The 15,000-nt window shown below is 38.1% G+C and overlaps 1 protein-coding gene across 15 annotated transcripts in view; it reads right to left on the bottom strand.

Moving 5' to 3' along the window:
* LOC127067432 (tyrosine-protein phosphatase Lar) overlaps positions 1-15,000 on the bottom strand; it is a 479,322-nt gene that overhangs the window by 261,833 nt on the left and 202,489 nt on the right. For 10 of the 15 annotated variants that reach the window (XM_051002292.1, XM_051002293.1, XM_051002297.1 and 7 more), the window contains one exon: positions 11,421-11,559. In XM_051002292.1, the coding sequence (XP_050858249.1) occupies positions 11,421-11,481 (61 nt within the window). In that variant the 5' untranslated portion in view covers positions 11,482-11,559. Of the gene's footprint in view, positions 1-11,420; positions 11,560-12,699; positions 13,113-13,137; positions 13,311-13,331 lie in introns of those variants that run through there. The other 5 variants (XM_051002303.1, XM_051002299.1, XM_051002294.1 and 2 more) reach the window with 4 other exon arrangements.

Genomic DNA, 15,000 nt, shown 5'->3' on the forward strand with positions numbered 1-15,000 from the left:
TGTTCGATCGTAGAATTCGTTCGTTCAGAATAAGATAAAGGTAGAGACACAGACAGACAGATAGATAGATAGATAGATAGATAGATAGATAGATAGATAGATAGATAGATAGATAGATAGATAGATAGATAGATAGAGAGATAGAACAAGGAGAAGGTTCTTTTTCGGTTTCCTTTAGATTTTGATCCACCATTTGTACGCCGCAAACGTTGAGATCTTCTTGAAGTAGATCGTTATCTCTACTAGAGACGGTGGTCCCTCTTCTCGTCCTCTCGATTATTTCCTTCCCGGTGTCCAACGCCACAATGCCCAATCGATTCTAATCGTTCTACGTCAGGAGTTTCAAAACTCGACTCTACTCTACTTCCTCGAATGCCTGGAAAATGACTAGACTTCCGTCGGATCTTCCTGATTCCGCAGAATCCTCTACTAACTCGATCTCTATTCGATCGATCGAACAATTCTGCGAGCTGTTACACGAAATATTGGAAAAGCGAAATCTCTCTCTCTCTGTCTCTCTGTCTCCCTTTTCGGTAGCTAACAAATTCTACTTCTAACAAAACTACCGTATTTTCTTTCTCCAAGAATCTTTTTTTTCTTTTTTTTAATTTTATACTTGATTTTCTTTCTTTCTATCTTCCTTTTGCCTCTTTTACGAAACGTGCACTAAATGAATGGTAAGAGAGCTAAGAAAAAGAAAGAATAGAACGAACGATAAAAGGTTAGAATAAAGAAAAAGAAACATTACAATTTTTATCCTGTGAATTATCGCGATATCATTCTGGATTCTAAGTAGTTAAACCGTGGTGTTATTATAGACGGTTATTACGAATTATGGTATCACCACTTGAAAAACTACGATTGCTTCTTTATCCCATTTCTTTCATCTTTAATCTTTCATTCAATTCATTCGTTCGTTCGTTCGTTCGTTCATTCATTCATTCATTCATTCATTCCATTCATTACCGATTCGTTGTAGAAAATATAGAAAAAACTGACTACTCGGCAGATAAATTTGATAATTCGATCGTTGATAATCCTATCTACGATTATTTTATTCGTTTTTTTATCTAAAATTTTTCAAAAAAAAAGATAACAACAATCGATAATTAATCAACCAATGTATCGTAGCTACGATTAGCTACGTTCTTATATAAAATAAAGCGAGTTTCTACGAAAGTTAGTTACTCTCGATACTCCTACGCACACGGAAACGTTATATTGGCCAAGGTGCACTATTTCTTTGTGTATGTATGTATATACATGTATCGTATATATAACGTACGTAGGAACATACGTACGTTAGATACGTTCACTCTCACGTTCTCCGTAACGCCTGTTAATGAGACCTAAGTCCTCGGTCTTTGTTTTAGATCGTGCAATGACCAACAAGTAAGAGAGAGAAAGAGAGAGAGAGAGAGAGAGAAACGTGAGCCGTTCGTTACAGTGTTTCAGTTTCCGTGCTAATGAGGAGGTTTGGCTTTTCTAGAAAGGTCATGCTAAAATCATCATTAGTGTGGGAGACGTTATATCGAGCGCGGTACAACTTCTCCTAAGTGAACGAAGCGTAAGGTCGTCGCACGCGTGCAAAGAAGTTAACTGCTCTTTAACGAGGGCCTCTCTCCAACACACCCCCACTCTTTCTTTTCCTGTTCCTTTTTTTTCTCTTTTTTCTTTTTACTTTCCTTTCTTTATTTCGTATTTTGTTCCCTTTTCTTTTCCTTTTTAAATGTTTTCCATGATCGATGAAAAATGTCAGCGCGAATCGATTTATATTATTAATATCGAAGCACTTTGCATCGTGTCGACGTTCGATAAGATTTATTCTTAAGAGCGACAGAGATAAGGGGAAAGTTACGAGAAAAAAAAAAGAATAATAGAAAGGTCAGTAGGGTAAAAGGGAGGAGATAAGAAATAAAAAAGATTATTATTATTATTATTATATATATATATATATAAAAAAAAAGAAAGAAAGAAAGAGAAGAAAAAAAAAGCAGGAGGACGTAAAGATTTTCTCGCGTTAAGAATACGGGGTAGAGGGGGCTAATAATAAAAGCGTGTCACGCTCTCGAGTCTACCTTTAAATTGTAACTTTCTCACCGAAGACTTTTTAAACGGTACATTTTCTTTTTTTACTTCTTTTTTTTTTCTTTCTTCTCCCTTTGTCACACACGACCTTATCCGCGTTAGAAAATCCTTTTGTAACTTTCTCTTTCCTTTTTCTTTCATTCTCTCTCTCTCTCTCTCTATTTATCTATCTATCTATCTATCCTTTTTTATCTCTTTCTCTCTCTCTCTCTCTCTCTCTCTCTCTCTCTCTCTTTCTTTTTCTCCCTAGTGGTCCTTCCCACGAGACGAGATTTCCGTACCTTCGAAAAATGAGCGAACCCACCGGCCTAAGGCACCGATCCATCATAAATTTAATATTCGAAATTTCAAGAATATCCCGCACACTTTAGGGGCCATTCGTTCTCTGCCGTTGATATAAATCTGTTCGATAATGTACTGCAAGATGCAGTTACCGAAGACTGAAAGTCGCATTAGCTTCTAAGCTCGAGTAGAAGTCACCGATCGTCTTGAAATGAACGAGAAAGAAAAAGAAGAAAAAAATAGGGAGAGAGAGAGAGAGAGAGAGAGAGAGAGAGAGAGAGAGAGAGAGAGAACTAACACTAAGTTCGAAACGATCGAGTCGACTCATAAATCACTAGACGATGGGAGTCACTAGATTTCGTTCTCTAGGAAAATTCGTCTCTCTCTCTCTCTCTCTTATCTCAATGTTTTAAGTGGATTAAAAATTTATTTCGCCGACGTTTATTATGCTTCGATTAGAGTCTCGAATGAGTACATCTGAAAAAATCAAAAGCAATACTTTTTGAAAGTTTATGGGGAGGGAGGGGGAAAGAAAAAAATAAAAGAAAGAAAAAAAAGAAAGAATGAAAGCAAGAAACGAAAAGAAAAAAAAGTTCACGAGCTCTTTCGTTTGGCGTACAAGTATTAATATTAACGGAATCGGACGTCAAATTTTAATGAATTTCCCAAGTACTAAAGTAATGAAGTTACAATCGACGAAGGTATTTCCGATAAAAATGTTCCCAACTTTCTATACTCGTCTTGGATGGCCCCGTTTTATGATATTCCTGGAAATAATTAACATCGTTTGCCGATATAAAGGTAACAACAAATCGTAACTAGCTGCTCTCTCTCTTTCTCTCTCTCTCTCTCTTTCTCTCTCTCTCTCTCTTTCTCTCTCTCGATAATCAATTAAACCGATCAGAAAGCAAATTGATTTTCGTTTTCAAATAAAAACACGAACGATTTGAACGCGCAAATTTCTGACGTTTATAACTAGTAGCTTTCAGATAATTTTTTTTTTTTTTTTTTTTTTTTTTTTTTTATAGAAATGAAATATAAATGAGAAAATTATATGTAAAACAAAAAAAAAGAATTAGCTCGAAGAATACATGCATTTCCTTCGCACGCGATCATTCTATCTCTATCTTTCTCTCTCTATCTTAAAATTCACCAAAACTATATTCTCGTAGAACAAACTCGCACTTGAATCAATCATCGTCGAAACGTTGACGAAGTACTCGAGCGTTCGCAACGTTATAACTCGTTTTATATACGGGCCTAGTTACATAAAGAAATATTCGAATAGGCGATCGTGATTGGAACGCTTATTCACTCGACGAACAAAAAATCACGCGAGAACCATTTTCCTTCAGGACTTTTTACGTTGAGCGCGAAATGGCTTAGATTCTATTAGAAAAAAAGAGAGAAAGAGAGAGAGAAACAAACAAAAATAAATAAACAAGTAACTTAAATAAGAAAGGTGAAAAAAAAAGGAAGAAAAAAGAAAATATGTGACAACTTCAACGAACGCGTACGAAGAGCTTAGATCGTTTCGCGTTTATAGATCTAATACAAACACACACACACACATACGATAAGACTTTTAATACTAATCGACCGGAAAACGAGACTTACGATAAAGAATGTGTTTTTTTTTTCTACCTTTTTTTTCCTTTTTTTTCTGTTCCTTTTTTTCTCTTTTTCTAAAAGCGGCCAAGCGCGACGAGATCACGAGGATCGTTAGTTACGGTACACCGTTCCCTTTTCTTTAGATGACGAGATAGAATTAATGCAAACGAAGGGAGAACGCGCGCCTAAATGGTAAAACGTTAATCGACGAATCGCAATTTAAATACGGTCCGATCATTCTCTCTTTTCGGAGAAATTAAAGAGAGAGAGAGAGAGAGAGAGAGACAGAGAGAAAGGGTATATCACCGAGTAAACTTAATCGATAAACTTTAACTTTAAACTATCATAGTCGAATACTGAAAATCATCTGCAACACTATTCCCAAATGATTGATTTATTAAACGATCGTTAGATTTTAATTGCTAAACGTTATAATTACGAATTACATATCGGTTTATTTCGATTATTCTTCGAAATTACACGATCAAAGCGTAAAACTAGAAATGATGTCAAAGTTGGCCTCGAAAAATCGCGAATTTCCTCTCTATCTATCCCTCTCTCTCTTTTTATTCGACGAACTTATGCGTCAATTAGACGAGGATGGTACGTTGCCGAGTGCATGTCTGATGAGACACCAATTCGAGCGTAACACCGAATTGCACTTTGCCTACCTATAAATCGTGAAAAGGGGTAGAAGAGAAAGGGAAAGAGAGAAACAGAAAGAGAGAGAGAGAGAGAGATAGATAGATAGACAGACAGACAGACAGACAGACAGACAGACAGAAAGAGAGAGAAACAGAGAGTGAGAGAGAGAGAGAGAGAGAGAGAGAGAGAGAGAGAAGGTTGGACAGCAATGCGTTTACGAATTAGCACGGTCAACGTATTTTCGAAAGTTCAGCCTCGATTTCTTTCTCGACGTAACGCAGGCTCGCGAGAGTCGAAAACCATCCGGATGTCTATTTCGTGCTGAAAACTGCACTTTTTTCCTTTTTCCCCTTTTTGGCATGACCTTTTAGCAGGATAAAAAAAGCAAAGAAAAAAAAGAGAGAGAGAGAGAGATAAAAGACGAAAAAAAAAAAAAGATTCACTTTTCCAACCGATGCCAAAGGGAAATGTCGTTGGAGCATTCGCTCCCCTTTTTTTTCAAGCTTTCTTTTACTTCCGTTTCTCGTTCTCTCGTCCCCTCTTCTTTTTCATCCCTCCTCTGCATCCCTCTGTTCCACGATCAACAGTCCTCCCTCTTTTCGATACGTCGAAATCGAATCAGTTCCGTTTAAAACCTCTAACATGTTCTACGCGTATAACTCACGCTGAGACCAGTTTATATATTAAAAACGATATTTCGATGATCATTCGTGTTCTTCGTAGAGAGTAAAGAGAGCGTGCGTGTGTGTCTGTGTATGTATGTATGTGTCTGTATGTGTGTGTGTGTGTTTGCGTGTATGAAACAAAATGAAATTTATATTTTAGTATCGTATATGTATACATCTACGTGCATACAATGCATTTATGTACTAAAAGTTGTTATATGGAAAATGGAAAGAGAGTGCTCGAGGAGAGTGAGAAAGAGAGACAGAGAGAGACAGAGAGAGAGAGAGAGAGAGAGGAAGGAAAATCAGTTTAAATCACAGGAACGAGGTTCTACCGCCTATCGTGGCTAATCCTAAATCCGAAGGGAAGTTCACGACGGTGGTATAAACCCGAGAATGTTGCGGTTGAGCCACGCTCTCGCCTCAACCCCTCGAAAAGTCTCCCCACCCAAAGGAACACATCGCTACCGTGCCGGCATCGTTTCGTGTGTTACGTTCGAGAAGAGAAACACCTAAAGAGAGAGAAAGAAAAAGAGAAAGAGAAAGACGAAAAAAAAGGAAAAAAAGAAAGAAAGAAAGAAAGAGATAGAAAAAGAAAGAAAGAGAGAGAGTCTAGACCGACTCATCCCGACGACACGCGTTCGATACCATAAAAGACTCGACGGTTGGTTGGATAGGGATGGTAGGAAAGGGAAAAGGGTGAGGATCTCGAAGTGATGCCGAAACGAGAGAAAAAGAAAGAAAAAAAAAGAAAAAGAGAGAAAAGAGGAAAAAGAGTGGAAGGCTCGTCCCTATCGCGAGGATCTCGCAAGGCTAAAGCTCCCATAAAACTGCTCCACTAACTTTTCTATTTTATCGTCGGACCGTCCTGCGAGCCACTTCGACGTGACTGCATACGTAAGGGTTGCCGCTATACGATTATCTTCGCGATCTTTCTTTCTCTCTCCCTCCCACTGTCTCTCTCTTTGTTTTTTTTTTCTTTTTTCTTCTCCTTTTTTTTTTCTTCTCACACGCACACGTACTTAAGTATGTCGATCCATACTAAGAGCACTATAATACTTTTCTGTACTCTTTTGTACTCCTTTCTGTACTCTTTCGTTTTTAAACGATTACACAAGTATACAAGATGTAAGGAGAAAATTTTAATTTAGAAATTTTTAGACACGTTCGTTCTACGAGTCTTTGATCCTTTTTCTTTTCTTTCTTTCTTTCTTTCTTTTTTTCTTTTTCTTTTCTTTCTTCTTCTTTTAATTAAATGTAATAGCATGATTTGTGCGCGCGTGTATGCGCGTGCGTGTGTGTATATATATGTATATATATTTTTTTTTTCTGTTGGACACGAACGAGTTCGATATTCGAAAAGTTAGGTAGGTATCTTGGTTGAAAATTTTTTATGGAGATTTCGACCATGCTACCTAGCAGAACGAGAGTTGCTTGCTATCTCGCGAAAACTCGTTCGTTCGATAGGATCGATCGTCGATAAAAAACAAAAAAAAAAAAAAACAAACAAACGGGGAAAAAAAACAGGAAAACAAACAAAAAGCAAAAAAGTTTGACGATGCCGAGCCACAGAGCACAGCGATCAGATTCGAAATGTCCGATGTAACGGGACGCGTCGAGCGTAAATTATCGCGTCTGATATGACGATGTAAATAACGAGTGGTTCAAATTTTTGACAGGGGCTTCTCGTGCAAAGAACGTTGTTATTCGATGATCTCGATCGATTTCGCTCTATCATCCTGGTGTCTAGTTTTTGACGATTCGATTAGAAAGAAACACGTTTCTTATTACGCTTGTCAAATATTCCAAACTCGTCTATATATTTAGACGTATTCGTTTAAAAAATTATCGAGATAATAGAGATTGACGGGATCGAAGGGGGAGAAAAACAAAAAAAAAAAAACAAAAAAAAAATAACAAAAACAAAAAAAGAAGAAAAAGGAAAGAAAAGAAAATTTCGTTTGATCGACAACAAGAAAATAATTCAAATAAAAATGTCATAATAAAACCATAAATCTAAGATTATTAATTACGAAGTTCTCTCTCCCTTTTTTCTTTCTTCTCCATTTCGAGATAAGGATCCAATTCGACTGTCGACTTTTCACGAGTCTTGATATTACGTCGTGAATACGAAAGACAGAGACAGAGACACAGAGAGACAGAGAAAGAGAGAAAGAGAAATAGAAAGAGATAGTAAGAGACGTCTATCTAGGTGCATTTCTACGAAAATAAGAAGAAGAAGAAGAAGAAAGAAGAAAGAAGAAAGAGAAAGAAAAAGAAAAAGAAAAAGAGAGCCTCCGAGGAAATCTTCGCAGTCGACCTCAACTGCTTCGCTTCTCCTCGAGGCAGACAGGGCGGCGGACAGAACGGATCCGCATTAACTATGGATTCCATCCTCACACTCTTCTCGTTTTCTCTATCTCTCTATCTCTCTAACTATCTCTTTCTCTCTTTTCTTTCTCTCTTCTTACTCTTTTTATCTTTTGCGGTCGCCTTTCCTCTCCGTCTTCTTCTATTCCTATTCGAACGGTAACATAAAGCTGCCACTTTCTATTCTGTCTCTTGGCTAGTGCCAATTTTCGATGAGACTACGCGCATCGATCCAACTAGGTGAACGCGTATGAATTAAAAAAGAAAGAGAGAGAGAGAGAGAAGGAAGAAATATAGATAGGAAAGAAAGAGAAAAAAAATGAAAGAGGAATGAATGAGGAGGATAAAAAAAAAGAAATATAGAAAGAGAAACGCATCGCAAACGCGGATTTCCCTCGCGTCCATGACATTTCCTCCCTCCCTCTCTCTCTCTCTCTCTCTCTCTCTCCTCTCTCCTCTCTCTCTCCTCTCCTCTCCTCTCACTCTCTCTGAAATGAACAGAATTGTGAAAAGCGAAGCTATTGAATTCGAATAAGTAACTCCACCGGGAAAAATCATTCGTTCTACACCGATCGAATCTAACGTCCTTCGTTTCAGCCAATGGAGAGCCTCCGAAATGGCTCGTTTTCATCCTACCAACCCCATTTTACAGTCCTACTGTAAACGGAAAGAGAGAAAGAGAAAGAGAAAGAGAGAAAGAGAGAGACAGAGAGAGAGAGAAAGAGAGAGAGATAGGGACACATAGAGACAGAGAAAAAGAAGAAGATAAAAGATAATGTGCGATCCGTGTCAAAGGATTTTCATTCGCCTGGGAGGGTGGAGAGTGGGAGGGGCAGGAGAGAAAAAAGGGGGCCACGAATTGATATAGAAATCTTTCATAAAAAGAGACTCCTCCTCTTTCTCCTTCTCTAGCGCGATGCTCGAAATTTTCCAAGCAGTTCCTTCTATCCACCACCGACACACGCCACTCTCCGCACCACCGCGCACCTATCTTTAGCTTTCGACGAAGGAAAGGCTCGAGAATAATTCCATTTGCCGGTTGAATCTTTTAAAGCGAAAATATCGATCTCGTTTTTCCTGCGTTTCGTTCTATCCATTTACACGGAGGCTTATTTGAAAGCTGAATGGAGTTCGACGTCTCGAAGTGCTTTCGACGAATTCTTCGTCTTTTATCGTCTACGAGAGAAAGAGAGAGAGAGAGAAGAAGAAGAAGAAGAAAGGAAGAATGAAAAAAAAGAAAAGTTAGAAAAAAATATGTAAATAAAAAAAACAACAAACAAACAAACAGACACGAGAGAGCAAAAGCGAAATTTTTTATTTTTTATTTTTTTCTTTATTCTTGCTATTTCTTCTTCTTCTTCTTCTTCTTTTTCTTCGTCTTCTTCGTCTTCTTCTTCGTTTGGCATATTATTTTTAGTTACTAATCTTCTAGCCAGTCTCAGGAGAAACGTGAGGTTTCCCTAGACGACTGTTTTACTTTCGACAGGGGCTTCAAATTATATACCTGACTATACGTATGTATCGTAACCTGTATACGTTGCCTTCAAGTTGAATTCTTAAAGAGGAACGAATCGTTCGTTTCACTCCCTTTCCCTCTCTATTTCTCTTTCTCTCTTTCTCTATGTTGACTGCAAGCTTTAGATTTTTATTTCTTTTACAATATCGTTTCAATCGGATATACGATAAAGAGAAAGAGAGAGAGAAAGAGAGAGAAAGATTTATGAAAATACAAAATCCGTGTCAAATGCTTCGTCGGAATTAATACGTAGGAAATATATGTTTCCTTTCAAATATTATTACTGCTAACTTTGATCATTTCTAATAATCTAATTAATCTCTCTTAAATATAATGAACGATAGTTCATTTCTCTTCTCAGATAATACATACACACACACACATATATATATACTTCTCCGATATATATTATATATATATATTTTATTGGAAGAAATAAATGAGATATACATATATATATATCCTTCTCCAATAATATATATATATATATATATATATCTTACTGGGAGAAATAAATTAGCCGATAAAATTAATCCATCCGAACGTATCAATTAGGCGTCCATTCGCCATGAAACAGAGATCTATATAGGTTTGACGTAACTCTAAGACGAGATAGAGCCGAATGGATCAAACGATCCACCCCTGCGTCACTGTGATCGCCGAAGATCGGCTTTGCTCGTTTAATGTTCTCGCATGAGATCGTCGTTCGCGACGAGCAATCGAAATCCGGTTGGTGGGCTTTCCGACAATCGAATTAGGATTAGGAAGCGACGTAATTAATTGACCGAAATGCCGGGGGGTATGTATCATCGTCATTACGGACTGGGCGTAAAGCTCCGCTGGATTAGCCAACTGCCGCGACAGATTAGCGCTTAATGATCGCAAACCAAAACTGATTCGAAGTACCGAAACTCTCTCTCTCTCTATCTCTCTCTTCCTCGGTATTGCAAGACCTGAGAGAGAGAGAGAGAGAGAGAGAGATAGATAGAGGTTTTTCGTATTCTTTGATTCGATTAATTCATTCGTCGATTGATTTAAAAAAAAAAAAAAAAGGAATTTTTTTATGTAGAAAAAGAAAACATATATATATATATATATAAATCTATATATAAAACCTATAAAATATATTTAACATATATATATATAGAATATAAATATATATATATTCATATATACGTAAGCATATAAAATAAGAATAGAATAAGGAGACCCAAGCCTAATTAGCGTGTTGCCTCGTTTCGTCGTTTGCGTCTTATCGTTGTACAGTCTCTTCCGTCCTTAAAAAGTCCATAAGTCTTCGCATTTCGTTGGTCTCCAATTGGACGAACAAAACACATTTTTCTCCGAGTACGAGTTCTCAAACAACAACGGTAACACATCTTCCTTCGAATATCTTCCTTTTATCCTCGTTTCACGAGGATTTGCTCCGTATAAACGGTTAACGGAGATCAGGATTCGTCGAACGGACAAACACGATTCGATTCTTTCGCGACTATCTCTCCATTCGATTTCTCGAATGGATGGATGATACCGACCCGGGATGGCGTGTCGTCCGTGGTGCTTCGACAAAAAAAAAGAAAAAAGAAAGAAAGAAAGAAAAAAAGCCGCGAAAATTCGAACAGTATTGTCGACGGCACGACGAACACCCTTCGTTCCCGATTGATTTACGAATTTGTCCTTCTTCCCCGTGTATCGACGGGAATCGAATTTTTGTCCTCTTTTGCTATTGTTTATCCCTTGTTTTCTTTTTTTTTTCGTTTTTTCTCGCTTTCTCACGCACGAAATATTCGATGGCGCGTTAGAAATCGAACGAGTAAAGAGAGCAAAAAAAAAGTATTTAAAAAAAAGAACACATATATATATATGCGCGTATATAAACAAGGGTATATACGAGGGTCGCGAAATTGAGTTTTACGACATCTTACGATTACTACTAACATGCAAAATACAATCGGAAAATAAGTAATTGTCTCGTTGGGTTCGACTCTTCTCGACGAAACACCATGGACGATTAATAACAACAAAGTTTCACGTAATGAGTCTCTTTCTCAGTTCGATATCAGTTCGGATTATAATAAGACAGTCTTTATCATCGTTGAATCGTCCACAAGTTACAGTTTATAGTTCATTGTCCATTTATTTGATATTTATATATCGTCGCGTGTCCGGAGAAGAGTCATTTATTTATTTTTTCTTTTTTTTTTTTTTAACGCACTAATATTTTTCTCTGGTCGATTACTCACCACCATTCTGCGCGATAATCGGGTCGATTGCCACCAACAGAACGAGGAAGATAGGAGTCATATTGACCACCCTCTTTCTCGTCTTTCCTCGGTCACCCGTGATCACTGCACACTTAACAACACCGTCCCGGCGTGGCACCTATGAAAAAAAAACAAATCACCCTCGTCATATAACATACCACCTTTCACTTTGAGCCCTCTCTTGTCACAGAAGGGCCAACGAATCGACGAATGGTAAAGACGTTGCTGACGTGTATAGTAAATCGACGTATTTGACGATGAAAAAAAAAAACAAAGGAAAAAAGAAATAGAGAAAAAAAGAAAGAAAGAAAAACAGAAAAATAAAACGAACGTACGAAAAACTCTTTCACTGTGATCTCGAGACGTTCGAGATGTTACACGATATCGTAATACGATAACGATAACGAAAGAAATTTTATTCTCGAGCGGTATACGTATATCGATCCTTATTTTATATCGTCCTCTTTCTGCTTGCTTGTAATATTGTCCGTAAGTATCGTTCGAAGTGGAAGAGGAAGACGAAGAAGAAGAAGAAGAAGATGCAGAAGAAGGAGAAAGGAATACCAAAGTTATATATAAGTATGTATATACATATGTGTGTGTGTAATATATACGGAAGAGGGATGATGCTGCTTTTAAAACGCGAATTACTCGTAAAAAAAAAAAAAAGAAACAGGATTAAGAATAATACTTGTGCTTTTGAATCAGCAAAGACTATAAACGATACGATAGAAAAAAAGAGAAGAGAAAATCGGAAACGCGCGACTATTCGAAACGTATCGTCGAGAGAAATATATATATATATATATATATATATATATATATATATATAATGTAAATACGTCGGCTTTCAAAGGAAAACGCCTTCGTAACTCGACTATGTCGAAAGGAATGCCACGAATGTTGTTCCTTCGAGTTTCAAGTCTCCCACTACGTCTCTACGTCCCCCGTTTTCGTTCTTGCCCTTCTCCCTTACTAACGTTAGAGAGATCGCGTTTTCCTTGATCGCGTTCTCCAACGGGGAACCGATAGCTCGATTTTTCCCGAATTTATTTACATCCTTTCTCCGCGCTCCACCTTCTACCCTTCTCCTCTCGTCTTCCCGCGTGTCCGTATGCATCGACGAATAAGACGATTCTTTGGGATATAACGTCGACAATCGATTTCAAAAGCTTTCGGGAAAACGCCGACTCGGTAACGACCGAAAGAGAGAAAACTCGGTACGAATCCTCCTCTTCCTTCTTATTTCTCTTCTTACTCTTAAGAATCACCTCCTCGATACAGATCCTCTCTCACGGATATACTGGCTGTTCTTCCGATTAGAAGCTTTCTTTTCTTTTCTTTCTTTATTTCTTTCTTTTTTTCTTTCTCTCTTTTTCTTTCTTTCCCTTTTCCCGTCTCTCTCTCTCTCTCTCTCTTCTTCTTCCTCTCACTCACTCTCACTCTCACTCTCCTCCTCCTTTTATCCTATCGATGATTTCTTTTCGAGAAGCAAAAAGAAAAGAAAAAAAAAGGAAACCAAAAGAAAAGGAAATAGAAAAAGAATCGTAACCACCGATCGCGTACGTACTCTCGTAACTAACTAACTCTATCCTTTCTCTTTTCACCGCACGAAAGAGAGAGAGAAAGATGACGACACAGAAAGACGTGGGAGGAACGGAAACGCTCTTATATCGTTTCCTCCTTCCGTTATTACGTTTTTAGCTTCCTCAGCAAAGCTTCCTCATCCTTGAACGCGGCGACGCTTCTCGAAACGATTATCTCGACACTTTCTTTCTGTGATTCCACGACCATCCCATATTTTTTCGGGTTCTCTCTCCGTAACACCGACTAACGGCAGAGAAGAATCCTTTTCCTCCTTAATCGAGGAAGGATTTTCAAGCAACGAACCGAGGGTTAGCTTCTTCTTCCTTCTCTTCTTCTTCTTCTTCCTCCTCCTCTTCTTCTGCCTCTTCCTCTTCTTCCTCTTCCTCCTCCTCCTCCTCTTCCTCCTCCTCCTGCCACTTCTCCTCTTCTTCCTCTTCTTCTTCCTCCGTTCCTCGTTACCTCGGACCCGCCGAGCATCGGATTAGACCGCGAAATTTCTCAAATTCTCACTCGTGCGTTAAGAGGCTAAATCGCGACGTTTATACGCCATGACTATCTTCCTCCCTGGCTTTATTACCATCCCTCCTCTTTACCTCCTAAACTTTTCATGTTTTTTCTTTCTTGTTTTCTTTCTTTCTTTTTTTCTTTCTTTTTTTATCCGTCTAATTTTTCTCCGTAAATTTTTCTCCTTTCTCTTTGTCTATATATCTATCTATCTATCTATCTATCTATCTATCTATCTATCTATCTATCTATCTTTTGCTATCTTTCTTTTTCTCGCTGCGGTCTTTATTTTCTTTGCCTTTCTTTTTTTTTTAATTTTTCTTTTTCCCCCACTACCACCCTCCCACTTTTATCTTAACTTTTTCTTAACTCCACCACCAATGTCTTATACGGCATAACTTTAAGCCGCTTTAAGTCTTCCGATGAAATCTTTAAAAACTTCGTGTCTCTCTCTCTCTATCATTCTCTCTCTCTCTCTCTTTCTCTCTCTCTCTCTCTCCCTTTCTCTATACATCCATTTATCTGTCTGTCTGTCTTTCTTTCTTTCTTTCTTTCTTTCTTTCTAGCTATTTATCTGTCCCTTTATTTCTCTTCGTGTTTTCTTCCTCTTATTATTTTTAATTCCTCGGTAATTCTTGACGGTGAAACTCGAAAATTCCAACAAGACCAGACAATTTCCGACGGACCTCTTTTTTCAAAGATACGTCGGCCGATTAGACGAGGACGCATCGAGGGATACTGGGTATATAGAAAATATGTACACCGTTCGACCGTCGAAACCTTCTCGTGCTTATTTTAATCCGATCGATTCGACAAAGAATCACGTGAAATATGTCTCTTGAATACGATCAAGATCGTTCGTACACTCGCGAAACGTCATAACGATTAACTCGGAAAACACAACTCGCGACGTATTTTTCTCGAATTTTCAAAAAAAGAAGTCTCGTTTCTCACCGCAAAGAAGAAAATTTTCAATCGATTCTTCGTCGCTCGTTCTTTTTTTTCCTTTTCTTTTTTAATTTAATTCGTGTCCTTTATCTCCCCCTCTCTCTCTCTCTCCCCCATTTGAAAACTATTAACGCACCAATACACCGATGATCCTTCGAAACCGCACCACCCTTCTTTCAATTTTCCTTCCTTCCTTTCTTCTTTCCTTCCTTCCTTCCTTCCTCCGACACCCGACGCGCCCGACGTCCTATTTTTTATTTCATTTTATACTCTTCTCTCACATGTCAACGTTGTCGCACGACGAAACACGATGGGAACGAATTTAATCCTATTCCCACGACCGTCTAATACGACGTCGTCCACGAGCTCTCTCATTTTTCCGACAGCCGGTATTACGATTATTAATATTAAATATTTAACACCAATGCACCACAGAAGTCCAACGAATTCATCGGGTATATTACGACCCGATCGACCTCTTCCAACTTTTTTCTTCTCCTGCCTTCGTTAATTGACGATT

Source organism: Vespula vulgaris, chromosome 11, assembly GCF_905475345.1.
Source record: "Vespula vulgaris chromosome 11, iyVesVulg1.1, whole genome shotgun sequence".
Taxonomy (NCBI): Eukaryota; Metazoa; Arthropoda; class Insecta; order Hymenoptera; family Vespidae; genus Vespula; species Vespula vulgaris.